The sequence below is a fragment of the Nannospalax galili genome, unplaced genomic scaffold (assembly GCF_000622305.1).
Source record: "Nannospalax galili isolate Female #2095 unplaced genomic scaffold, S.galili_v1.0 scaffold18, whole genome shotgun sequence".
In the NCBI taxonomy this organism is placed as follows: domain Eukaryota; kingdom Metazoa; phylum Chordata; class Mammalia; order Rodentia; family Spalacidae; genus Nannospalax; species Nannospalax galili.
In genome coordinates, this window is record NW_008346548.1 from 10,937,766 (window position 1) to 10,951,088 (window position 13,323).

The following is a 13,323-nucleotide window of genomic DNA, read 5'->3' on the forward strand; positions in this document are numbered from 1 at the left end:
ATTTTATTTCCTTTCTGAGAGTCGCCCTACATACCCCAGGCTGGCCTTGAACTTGTGATCCTCTTGCCTCAGCCCCCTTAGTGCTGGGATTACAGGTGTGTGCCACCACACTGGCTCAAGGGGTTCTCTCAGTGGAGTTTGATTTGTGACTCCTTTTGAGAAATTGACTAAAATTATGAGAAAGATGTTCCTGCCCACACACACACACATCAAATTTTGAAAATTTCAAAGGATAAGCAGATCAACTGAGATCTCTCAGTATTGTGTTGTGGGGAGTGGAGAGAGCTGATGAACAGAAGAAAGGCAGAAGGTTACTTAGCTGGGCAACACCAATGCAAATGAGGCACAAAGGTGCCATAAGGTGGTAAGGGAAGTGGTTAAGGAGACCATAGTCCTTCACTGTTGGCCTGGAAGTGGCTCTTGATGGGAAAATAGAGCTAAGTGTGGTAAGAAGCCCATCCAGCATTTGACACTGATACATCTCCAAGAGTACGAGTTACAGCAAGGGAAGGAGGGGTGGAGAGGGTTGTCCTTCCTTTCTGGAAACCAAACCTAACCTAATAAACTGAGCAACAGCCCTGTTAGCTCAGCTGGTGTCTCTTCTGTCGCTTCCTAGCTCTTCTTCTAAGACCCAGCTTCCAGTTTGCAGCCAGGAGTCAAACTCTGACTTCAAAGGAACCAGAAATAAATGATAGTCATCATCAAGATTAATGAGGACAGCAAGAGTCTTTCAGCAGGACTTCTGGGCAAAAAAATCCCCTTAAGTTGCAGAATGAATGAGACCCCTAAACCTAAACCCAAAACCAAATGTATTCTGGAAGGGAAAAGAGAATTCCGCTTTGCAAACAAATCTGGAAAAGGTGCTGACACTTTACAGATAAGGAGAATGAATTGCTCTCTCGCCTGCCTGCAGCTAGCTGTGTAAATAAATAGGAGCTCAAGAGGCTAGGGGCCCCAACTCAGATAACCTCATTAGCAGGCTGGCTTCTTACCCATGGCAGGGAAGTCAGCCTGAGTCCTCAGTGACCAGTGGGGTTGTTAGAAATCAGCTTTCTGGAGCCAAATTCCCAGGGGTGCTACAACACAGCACCTGGAGGGAAGGCAGTGGGACTCTGACCTGGGTGGTAACAGCCCAGGTGAGGAGAGACACACACACATAGGCATAAGCAGAAGCCTCACAGCTTGTGAGCCCCACAGAATATGTCTGAGCTGACCATGAACTCTGGCCCATCAGATCTGCCTCCTCAGAGGCAGACCCTGTGAGAAGTTCACTCCCAGAACTCCAGGGTATCCATACCCTGTCAGACAATTTCAGCTTCTCCTTTTTCAGCTCCTAACAATTTAATTTACATTGCCATGGTGTGTTTTCAAAAGACTTGCCTTTAGAAGACTTAGGGTCCTTTCTCCCACTTAGTATGTACCCTAGATCTCTGCTTTGTGATCAGGAAGTGGGGTTGTGAAATCCAGAGGGTAGAACAAAGACTTGAAGGATGGCTGTAAACCAGGTTAGGGTTTTAGGACTCAAGTGATCACACTCAGGAGCCAGAAGAACAGCAAAGCTGCTCTTCCAGATGCCTTATTTGGACACCATTTTTTGACAAGTCACTGATGGTTATTAACGAGGCATTTCAAGGGCAAGAGACTGTTTTCCCAAAACTACCTTTTTAGACATTTCCAGGAAAGTATGAAAATACAAAAAAAAAAAAAAGGGGGGCACTGGATTGGAAGTCCCGAGGGTTTAGATTTGGGCTTTGCCCCGACTCGGCCCTACAGGGACCAGGAGCTCCTGCAGGCTGCCTTTCCTCTCTGAATAGCCTCTGTTTTCTCATCTATAAAATGAGGCTGTTGGGGGTTGGAGATATAGCTCGATGGTAGAGACTTGGCCTAGCAGAGGAGGGGCCCTGGTGGGTTTGATTTCTGATAATGTTAATGCTAATGAGGGTATGAGCCTAGACCATTGCAAGATTCATTTTGCCTCCAGTGTCTAATTCCACACTCCTCATGGAGGGGAGGGAAAAGAGACACAAATGCACGCTTCCTGCATTTCTCTGAGACACACCCCAAGCCTCCCAGCTGGGCCTTGCCCCTTCCTGAGACTGGAACTCCACTAGGCCTAAGGGTCTGCTCTTTCTCCAGCATCGTCTCCCTTCTTTCTGCTATCTTACTGTGACAATTTTCTTTTGGCAAAGGTGGTCTTGTCTTCTCTCCCCAACACCTCAGCCTGACTCACCTTCTCCTGGAGGATACTTGCAAACTCAGCTCCTTCCTCAGGCCCCGGCCCCTCGCTGGTTTGTGCACCAACACTCTGCACACTTGGCTGTGGCTTGTAAAATACTTGTAGTCACTTTCCTGTGGGTGTGTCCTTTCTCCTGCCTGGTGCCCTTGTGCCCAGCTTCCCTGTCCAGAAGGTTCTGGGTGTGGGCGTCAGGACTGGGAGGGGAGGAAAAGGTGAATGACTCGGCCTCCTGGCCAGAGGATACAGGAAGAGGCCACATGGGGATCAAGGAGAGCTGTCACTTTCCTTTCTAGTCCATCTTTGTTTTTTTGAGAGATAACTTGAGTCCTACAAAATGAATGTGTAGGCAAGGGTGGGGACAGTTGGAGGTAGTTTCATTCACATGTGAAAGGGGCCAAGAGCTGGGCCCTGTATGTGTGGTGGCAATGTGTGAGTGTGACTTACCGTCCACAGTGACTTGGCAGGAGCACTCCGCCTGGCCAGCGCTGTTCTTGGCTACACACTTGTACAGGCCTCTGTCCTCCGGCAGTGCCTTCTCGATAGAGACAGAGCAGAGCGAGCCTGGGGGAAGAACAGGAAATGTTGTGAGTGACCAGGTAGGGGTCCAGTGCCTGCCCTAGTGTCTGGAGCATGGCAGGTGTCCTCACAAGCCTCTTCTCAGAGTCCAGGATTCTTTTGAGAATCAGCTCCTCTCCTCTCTGAAGCTTGTGCTTTCCTTAATCTGCATCCAAAAGAGCTGATTCCTAATATGCTCCTCCAGGTCAGCCTCCCCACTCAAGGTCTCTTTGGAAACAGTAGAAAGCTGCAGAAGGAGGGTGTGAAGGCAGTGGAGAACATTCTATATGGCAGAGGAAGCAGAATGAACACAATCTCTACAATCACTGCCCTTCATGAACAGCATTAGGAGCCAGGCATAGGTTATCCTGGGGACAGTGGTCAGACCCCCTCGGGGACAGTGGTCCTTCATGAGTGATGCTGGTGATGCCACTTGGTAAAGGATGTTTAAAAAAAATATATATATATATTTATATACACACACACACACACACACACACACACACACACACACACATATATATATATATATATATTACATATCATGAGTGAGTGTGTATGCATAGGTACATATCTGCCATGATGTATGTGTAGAGATCAGAGGACAACTTTCAGAAGTCACTTCTCTCATTCTACCACGTGGGTCCTCCTGGGGGACAGAACTTAGGTCATCAGGCATGGGAGTAAGTACATTTTCCAGCTGAGCCACTTCATCAGCCCAAGGTAAAGGGAGTTCTAAGCAAACAGATAGGTGGGAGAGGGTAGGAACTCTTGCCCATCAGGGACACTGGCCTTTGGGATGATCTGTTGGGAGGAGGCAGTGGCTACAGTCTGGGATTATGGCTCACTAGCTTTTCAGGAAGGGGGTTTTTACTGAAGAACTGTGGTCAATGAGGACCACTGGGATAGAGGAGAGACTCCCAAGGCTGCCTTCTTGCAGGGCCAGGTCTTGTGGCCCCTCAAAGAGGGGTGGAGCTGACTGGGGACAGACAGGAATCCAGGAGCTGGTCCTTCTCCGCACAGCTTTCTCACCTCCAGTCCGGCCAGCTCTTTTCTATGGGACTGTCCTGGAGTATGGGGAGAAGTGATCTGATGATGGTGCCAGCCTGGTCAGCCAGGAGTACAGCAGTACATGAGAGGAGGACAGAGCCAGAGCCAGACCCATCCTGATGCTTGTAAGCCACCCATTCCTACATCCCCAGAGCCACAGAACTGGGAGAAGAGAGTTGTGTGCATCCCAGGTGTATGGTGGTGAGGGGACAAGACCAGAAGTGATACCAATAGCACTGTTTCCAGAGGGGCCTTCTAATCTCAAAAAGCAAACCCACTCACTGCCTTCCCTCCTGCTCCTTTTCATGGACACACAGAGCTGATACAAGAATACCCAAAGAGCAAGGGTGGCATCAGTTGGGCCCATAGAACCTCACCCGGGCTGGGGAAAAAGGAAAGAGCACACAGCTGATATGTGTTCCCTACCTCCTACCCCTTCTACAGATCCCAGCCCTTGGACGGGCCTCACTCTGTCTTCCCATGGGAAGGGCAATGGGCCACCATCTCTTCCCAACTGCAGCAGAAAGGATCTCAGCTGGAGATTTAGAAAGTCTGTCATGAGAGTTAGAACTGGGAGGGTCAGGGTCAGGGAAGTAAGGACAACTAACTTCTAGAGAGATAATTTCCATTCATGTGGTGGGCAGGAGGATGCAAACATGACCTGTGACCTCAAAGCCAAGGCTCAGAGGAACTCCACCCCACCTCTCACTTTCCCTCGTCTAGGCTGATGCTCTATTCCCCCGCCCTCAACTCACATCCTGCTCAATTTCTGATTTTCCAATTTTGGTCCCTCGGCTGGGCTGCCTTTAGCTTGAGACTCAAATGATAGACACTGCAGATAGCAATGTGATAGCGCAGAGGCCAGTGGCATATTTGAACAAGACCTTGCCTCCTCACAAGCTCTCCAACTACCTCCCCACCCCCTGAAGAGAGAGAGCCTGGCCATGGCCAAATGCTTGCCCTGCGTAGGTTTGGGGAAAGGCTGGGCAGGCTGGAGGCTGGCTACTCCAGACAAAGAATCTGGTATTTCCTGTGGGACGACTCATTCTTGACCTCCAGAAGAAAAGTGTTTCCCAGCAATTTTTTTTTTTTTTTTTTTTTTTGAAAAGCCTCAGCCTGGTGGAGAATTTTGAGAGGAAAGGGGGGATAGAAGCAGGAATCCTCTGAGTGGCTCAGCAGGAGCTCTGCCAGGAACCCCTCCAAGTTGGGAAGTCACTGTCCTACCATTGAAGACCCCTAGCTCTCATCTTCCCTGAGTGGGTGGGGGGAGGGGAGGACAGGGTAGGGATGGGGGATGAAGGAGGAGCCTGAATCGCTTGGAGGCTCCTGATTGGTCAGCAATGCCTCTCTGACCTGCCCTCCTGGCAAGCACTGACCAGCAGTGCCACTTAGCCTGGGTCCCCTCAGGTATAGCACTGTCTGCATCACTCTTAAGCCCCCATCTCTAGTTGTACCTCTCCTGGGCTCCCCGTGCACACTGAGCTCACCATTATAAAGCATGTCTCAAGACCATTGCATGCCTGTCTCCTGTGCTAGCTCTGAGGGTAGTCACCATGTCTAGAACGCAGTTGCAGTAAAAAAAAAAAAATGTATTTGCCATTCTGTGTGTGACAGAAGTGTATTTCTACAACAGATATTTTGGAAAGATCTATGCAAGACAAGGTCATAAACATGTAATCAATGGCATATATTTATATGTACTATTGGAAAAGATAAGACAGTTTCTAGAAGGAAGGAAATCATGAATTCCGGGTTACATGGATTATACATGCAAGGAAAGGGATTTGGAATAATGCCTTGTAAACTGTAGGTGCTATATTTTTTATAGGATGAATTTATACAGAGTTGAAAAAAAAGCTTTCACGAGATTCTATCCCAAAGGTAATTAAAGATGAATCATCTCTTGACAACAGCAACAAAAGCAAGGCATTGTTATTAGATTGCTGGGGGAAGCCCAGCCTGGAGGCAGGAAGCAAGGCACAGGGAGAAAAACTGTTCTAATGCCACCTCATCCATGACTGGGCCATTGCCTCCTTGCAACTAAGATAGGTCTAGCAAGGGAGGCTCAGGTCCCTGTTCCTGGAAGGCAAATCCAGTTGACAGCACCCTGCAGGTACCCTGCAGCTCTGGGTGCAGGAAGAAATAGGCTACTTCCACTTGACTGACTCTTCAAGAATTACCTAGTGTTCAGCTCCTACGAATGGCTGTCAAATCTCTTCTCAGGCTCTGGAGCTCAGCAGAGAAGCTCCCTGACACAGGCATTCCCTAGCAGTGGGTGGTCTGAGATCCACACAGCCATTGGTAATGAGGAAGGTGTGGGTATCTCTTGGCTAAAGTGACAGTAGTCTGAGAAGGTATACTGGAGGATATGAACCTTGATGGTGGGGAAACTGACAGGATAGGCATCAGTGCAGTCAGAGGTGGGGGTGTAGCCAATCCCTCCTCCTTTAAGAGCCACCTCAAACCACCAGCTTCCCCATTTCCAGGCACATCCCTATGGCCCAGACACTACACTCGGTGTCCTGCTCCACCTCTGTCTTCTCTACCCAGCCCTTCAAGCCAGTCCTCAGGTTCTATTCCAGATGTCCTTGCTTCTCACACTGGATGCTTCCCCTGTGTGGTCCTGCTCACCACAGCAGTCTAGGCCTCACCACTGTGCTCCTTGTGAGCAGTCTCCATACTTGTCTTCGGGGCCCAGAATCAGTCACAGCCCCTAAACCCTAGCTTTGCGTGTAGTGCTTTTCACTCTAAAATCGCCACTGCATGGCTCTCTGGTCCTTTTAGACAAGTGCTCTGGCAGAATATATGATGAAATCAAGGCCAAGCCTTCCTGTCCAGACCAGACAGGCTCTGTTTGAAAGCAGCCAGCCTTTAGTGCCTGGCCCTGGCTAGAGAGCCCACCCACTCCTGGCTTCGTGGCTACCTAAGTCTGGTCTGTCCTCTGGGCTCAGAGGGAGACGGAAGACTTCTCCCTCAGCCTTTCCTTTAAGCATCACTGAACAACTGCTGCCAGAGCTCCTCCTGACCCACTCTCAGGCACTGAGAGTTTTATCAGAGTGAGCCTGTGTCCTTTCTGTGGAGCGCTACTGTGAGTCAATGCACTCCACCTCTGGCCTGCCTTCCTGCCTGTGTGGGACTTGATGAGGTGGCAACTGATAGGCCTAAAGATGCACTTCCCCCAACAAAACCACTCTTAAAGACTTGGTGAGTACAGGGCTAGGAGGCATGACTAGTATTTTGTGCCAAGGTACTCTACTGTGCCCCTCTACTGTGGCAAGTTGGGCTCCTTTCAAGGTCTGCTTCCTCCACTACAGGGAAAAGACCAGACACTTAGCAAACCCAGGGGTACTACCTGAGTTCTAATATTTTTGTCTAGTTAGGGAAATGTAGCCACGTGAGTTCAAATCCCAGCTCTGTCACTTATGAGCCGTGCAACCTTAGGCAATTTACTTAACTTCTCTGTTAGTGGACACCTTAGTAGTTGTGAGAAGTAAGTGAATGGAAAATGTATGATGCCTAGGTTAGTGTCTGGACATGGTACTCAACTAATGGAAGCTATTCTTATTTAGAAATACTGAGGATATTGTTTAAGCTTGGTTTGGGGCTCTCTCTGTAGTCTCCATCTCCCCTCTCCTAGTCTCTTCTTGTGCTGGCCTATTAAACATTTTAAAGTTCTGCTATGGACTTAAAATCCTTCCCTTTGGAACGTGATGGTAAAAATGATGTCTCTGTGCACTATGACACCACTGACCAGCAGATAAAGCTTAGTCCAAACAACTCAAGCACAAGAGAAGCCAGTGGCTTCTCAGAAGCACTTCTGTGATCAGGGCTGGGGTCTGCCTTAAACTGTTCAGTTGAACAGACTGTTTATAAGTGACCATTGGTAGTTCTGGCTTTGGAAATTGCTGCCCTAACCACTGTCTGAAACTCTGTTTCCTTAAGATTGGTGCACTCATAGACAGTATAATGCAGGCTGTGTCATTTACATGTTCCAGGCTAGTGGCTGCCCACATCATGCCCAGAAAGGTCATGGGACAGGCAGGGTAACCTGGAAAACACTACTGGTCAGATTTTTTCAGTTAGTCTGAGTGAGAGCTTCTCAGTGGGGAGGGTGGGCATCTCACCCCACCATAGTGGTCCCCCAAGAACTCCTGTGTATGGACATGGCAGAGGCAGAACTAGCAGACATAGGTTGCTGATGCCTTCAGGAGAACCCTGCCAGTCTGGGGATGCCCATGTGAAAAAGTTACTGTGCTAACACATTAGCAGAAGACAACACAGTTTCTGTCCTTGCTGAGAGAAATTTCCAATTTTCCCTTTGCTTCTTCAGCATTTAGATCCCACCTATTTCAGCTGCTCCAGAGTGACCAGCTGAGTCGTGGAGTGAGTGAGAGACAGGGTTTCTGCTATCTGCTAAATGATTCCTTCCAGGTTTTTAGAGGTAGGACGGGGGAGAGTGGGTGAGAGGGGTGTGACTAGAGGATAGCAGGAGAGAGAAGAGGGGAAAGATGGCCTGGTGTCTCAGTGCATTGTCATTTGCTGGGACCTATCCTTTGCAGTGGCTGCTTTCTGCCCTTCATGGGTACATGCCACATTCTGGGAGCTTCTTTATGCCCTGTGCTGACCAGAGCCCCCTGGGTCAGCTCTAGCTCAGGTATGAAGCTATCCCTTCACTATCCACCACACTGAGCTGTTGTATAGCCTAGATGTTGCTGCCAAGACTTGGGATTTATAACAACACCTTAAATAAAATCTAGGGCAGGGCAGATGAGATGGTTCAGCAGGTAAATGCACTTGCTGCCCAACCTGACAACCTGAGTTTGATCTTTGGGATACACATGATGGAAGGAGAGAACTGACTCTCACAAGTTATCTTCTGACCTCCACACATGCACTGTGGCATGCATGTTCTCACCCCCCACCTCTCTCTCTCTCTCTCTCTCTCTCTCTCTCTCTCTCTCTCTCTCTCTCTCACACACACACACACACACACACACACACACACACACACACACAATGTAAAAAAACAAATAAATCATATTGAGGAGATAGAAATAAACCTCCTCTCACTCCCTTCTTTCCTCTGGTGTAAACTGGCTCATCTGAGAACTCTATATCCCAAAGGGCCACAGATGGTAAGATTTGTACCACCCCCCCCACCCAAGAATGTGAAACACCAGCAAACAAAAGTCTCATCCAAATTAGGAAAGAGCAGCTCTGTCCCTTGTGAATGCAACCATAAGGGCTGTTTTGAGTGTTTGGCTTGCCCATGGGTCCCTTCAGACCTGCAATGGTCTTAAGACTTAAGCTGCTGTTGATGCCAACTCCTAATTCCATACCAGGCCTGTCATCACTTACTGTTCCCCCAAACAAATGCTTTTCAAGCAATGCTGGGCTCAGGGTCCCCAGCTGACCTCAATTCTGTATCCCCCATTCCCAGCCTGCAAACAGAGCCCTCTCCATGGGGGTGGGGGGTGTTGCTAGACATCAGCTCAGGCTCAGGTCTGTTTACAGGACCCTTGGGTGGGGTGCCAGGAGGGGACTCTGTCAGAAAGACACCAAGATATAGCATGTACCACACAGATCAGAAGTCCAGCTCTCCAGCCCTCTCGCCCGGCGGGGACATGTGTACACACAAGGAGCCTGAGCAGGGAGCCCATCCTGTAAATGATGGGGAACACAGCTGGGCACTCCAAATCAGGCTATGGCCATGAGTGACCATCAAGCAGACTGTGGCTCCATGCTTTGCCAATGACCCCAGTACCAGAGCCCCATCTTCCCTGCCCTCACCCTCATTTACCTTCTTGGGAGAGGATGATGAATTTTGTGGTCTTGAGTGTCTTTCCATTCAGTGTCCAGGTGATGGTGGCTGGGGGGTCAGAGGTTACCTGACACTGTAGCAGCAGCTTCTTGCCCTCTGCCACATGCACATCTTGCAGTTTCTCCTTGAAGACTGGGGCTGAGCCTTGACTCTCTGGTCTTTTTTCATTGTCTGTGGGCCCAGCATGCCCTTTCTTACAGTTCACATCATTCTTAACCTCCTTGAGTTCTTCTTTCCCAGCTGATTTCAGGGTGGGGATTGGCTTGGCATTGGCCACTGGCTTCTGGGTCTCAGTAGGTTGTGCATTGCCCAGGGGTTTCAGGGACCCTGCAGGCTGTGCATTGGCCACAGGTTTCAGGGTCTCAGCAGGCTTGGCATTGCCCATGGGTTTCAGGGTCTCTGCAGGCTTGGCATTGCCCATGGGTTTCAGGGTCTCTGCAGGCTTGGCATTACCTATGGACTTCAGGGCCCCAACCGGCTGTGCATTGCCTACCGGCATGGGGCTCTCTGCAGACTTGGCATTCAAGGCCTCTGCACTGCTGCCATTCTCTGCTGGTGACTTCTTTTTGCCACCCAGCACTGAGCGGAAGTCTGGGGTGGCAGGTTTCGGAGGTGGCATCTTCTCGGGTACAGGGGTCTTGGGAGTCCCCTTCTTGGCCAGGACAGAGCGAAAGTCAACTTGCTGGGGGCTATGCACCTTCCTCTCTTCCTCGGACACGGTCTTTGGCTTCACTTGCCGCTGGAGGTTGGCGCGGAAATCCATCTGTTCGGCTGGGATCTCCTTCAGGTCTTCTTCCGACACAGTCTTTGTGCTCACCTTCTTCCCGAGGAGGTCACGGAAATCTAGCTGCCCCACCTCCTGCTGCCGGATCGCCTCCTCCGTGTGTAGCCTGGTCTCCACTCGCCTCTTAAGTAGCCCCCTCACGTCTTCTCCCTCTTCCTCTTCTGGCCAACCCTGCCCTCTTGCTGGCCAGCCAGGCCTCAAGGTCCCATCGCGGTCACGGTCACCACCACCATCAGCACCAACTCCTCCACCACAAAGGCCCTCACAGCTGGCAGGCTCCCGCCCCCTGCAACCAGTGAAGGGAAAAGGGAAAGTAGCAAGGAGGAAAAGGGGCCGGGTAAGCCAGAAACGTCAGGGGAGAGCAAATCCCTGAAGGCGGAGGGTAGAGAGGAGGGGGAAGGGGATGTGGGGGCCTGGCCAGGCTGTGTTTATAGAAGGGAACATTGGTGAGAGGCTCTTGCTTGCCTAGTTGGTTTATTATATCAGTAATGACTTCAGTAGCCTTATAAGGGTGCGTGCAAAAAAAAAAAAAAAAAAGAAAGAAAGAAAGAAAAAGCAACACACATTACCCCCTCCTTTACTTTCTCTGCCCTCCCTCCTTCATCCTCGTCCAGCCTCTCTCCCTTTGGCTCTGGTAGCCTAAATGGGAGGATACAAACAATCCCAGGCTGCACAGCCAGGAGGAGGATGGTACAGGGACCTGGCTGGACAGCTCCTGGGGTACTCACCGTGGGGGGTTTCTGGCAAGGCTGTTCAGCAGCATCAGTGACACCTGGCAACTGCACTCGCCAACCCGGTTCCTAATGAAGTCAAAGACAGTAAGGATCATGAGGTTCCCTGGGCAAGGCCTGCACAGCCCAGATTTGGACAGGGTAAAAGGCAAGTGTGGACTTGGTCATGGGCTGGAGGACCATCAAAGAAAAAGGAGGTCTCAGGATTAGCTATGACATCCGTCCAAGACTTCTAACCTTGTGATTACCTTTAATTTTCCTACTTCCTGCATATAGCAAGGGTGAAAAAGGAAGATCCATTGATCTAAACAGCTAAGATCAGCATCTACAAGTGGGAATCCTTTCTTGTAAGCATATTGTATAATACTATCACTCACTCAGTTGAAGAAGAAAGAGTAGCCCTGCTTGGGGCTTTGATGCTGCTGGTGGGTGGTTAGACAGACTGGTCCTGCCTAGATGCCCAGCAACTGGCAATCTGACTCTACATTCCTTCAAAGTAGTGGCAGTCCCTTCCATGATGGCTGTTTCCCCCTTGAAAACACTCCTGACCTCCCATCATCAGCCAGAACTTTCTGTGTTAAAAACCTAACAAGCATGTCTCCCTACATGGGTGGCCCTTTCTTTTTCTCCTTCAGGTGGGGAGGGCTCCGGATTCTTTACAACCACAGAACTGTTCTGCCTCCAGGGATGCATGGCTGACTGAGGCCCCTCTTCTCAGGCTGGGGCTGAACCATACAGTGGCTAGTTGGGTGAATTTACAGTAGATGGCTTCTGAGGCTGCCCTCTGCTGGCATTTCTAAGCGATATCCAGCTAATATAAGTGTTCAGCCAAGGAGGGTAAGGGCAGGTCCAGAGCCAAAGGAACTGACTCTTCTATTCCAAGGACTGCACTTAACCAGCACCCTCTGGCCCTCATGGCTGCCACATGCCTTGTCTTGTTCCCTATAACATGCTAGCAAAGTGTAGAAAGTTCAGGAAATCACAGGAAAGGAGGCTCTGGGGGTTATGCAAAGCAATGCTAGTGCAAAGCCTAGGACTCTAGGCTTCCTACTCAGTCTCTTGGATGTGCTGCCTTAGCAGCATTGCTGGGTCTGAGTGACCCAGCAAGACCCCATAGCAGATGTGCAAGCTGCCAGCTCTGTGACCTCTTTCTTACATGCCTCACCTCATTTCATCTATGACAGTTCTAACAGGTTGGAGACAACACTATTCTTACAAGACAAATGCAGTGTGTGAAGGTTAAGTGATGCACTTAAACTCACTGTTACCTAGTAGGAATAGGCCCAGGATCTGATCTATCTGAATCCAAGGCCTGCATTCATTAGTACTAATCTGCTCCAGAATCTTTGTGTGTTTATGTGTCAGTTTGCATATGTGTGCCTCAACCACAAGCGGAGATAGATACACATGTAGGTATATAGGTCCACCTAAAAGGTACCATCTGGGGTCTGATTTTGGGAATATGTGCTTATGAGAGCCCGCCACACAGGGAGAGACATCGGAGTGAGTGTCTGTGCAAGTCCTGCTGACATGAGTAGGTATCTACCTCACTTTGCCTGGCATCCTCCACATGAACATACTTGTAGCCCTAGGCATTGCTCTGCTTCTCAGGGTCTGTGGGTTTGCTGCTCACTGCTGGGCAGGGACCCATATGAAGCAAGGACAAGTCTATCTGTTACCTTCCAGCCATCCTCTCCTTTGTCCCTCTCCCTCCTGCCTTTGTGCTATACCAGGCCGTGCTAATGTAGGTCCCTTCCTGTGACTACATCTTTTTTACTCTTCTTTCCTTCCCTGTCAGTCTCTCTAGTTTGTCCCCACCTCTAGGCCCAGGCTCTTAGAAGGTACCGAGTCAGGGAGCCTAAGGAGCCCAGGAACCTGTGCTCACCACACGGCTCATTGGTGCCAGACTGTGAGTATGCTCCCTGGCACTCTGTTTCTATCAGGGCCACTAGCCAGTGTTAGGCTACTCTTGGCCCATTTTTCAAGCACAGTCCTGCCATGCCCAGCACTGGTGTGGAGCAGAACAAGATACCCAAGGGCTGTTTACTCAGTAGCTCTTTTCCACACATCCTCACTCAGTTTCCTCCTGACACAAGGAGGACACAGCCCAGGCCCAGAAATCAGGAGCAGATGCTGACCAGATGGC

The 13,323-nt window shown here is 49.9% G+C and overlaps 1 protein-coding gene across 3 annotated transcripts in view; it reads right to left on the reverse strand.

Annotated features, from left to right (window-relative positions):
• Mylk (myosin light chain kinase) overlaps positions 1-13,323 on the reverse strand; it is a 302,239-nt gene that overhangs the window by 77,439 nt on the left and 211,477 nt on the right. For 2 of the 3 annotated variants that reach the window (XM_017800557.2, XM_029568164.1), the window contains exons 15-17: positions 11,175-11,246; positions 9,642-10,732; positions 2,681-2,797 (exon numbers count right to left, since the gene is read on the reverse strand). In XM_017800557.2, the coding sequence (XP_017656046.1) occupies positions 2,681-2,797; positions 9,642-10,732; positions 11,175-11,246 (1,280 nt within the window). Of the gene's footprint in view, positions 1-2,230; positions 2,250-2,680; positions 2,798-9,641; positions 10,733-11,174; positions 11,247-13,323 lie in introns of those variants that run through there. The other variant, XM_029568165.1, reaches the window with a different exon arrangement.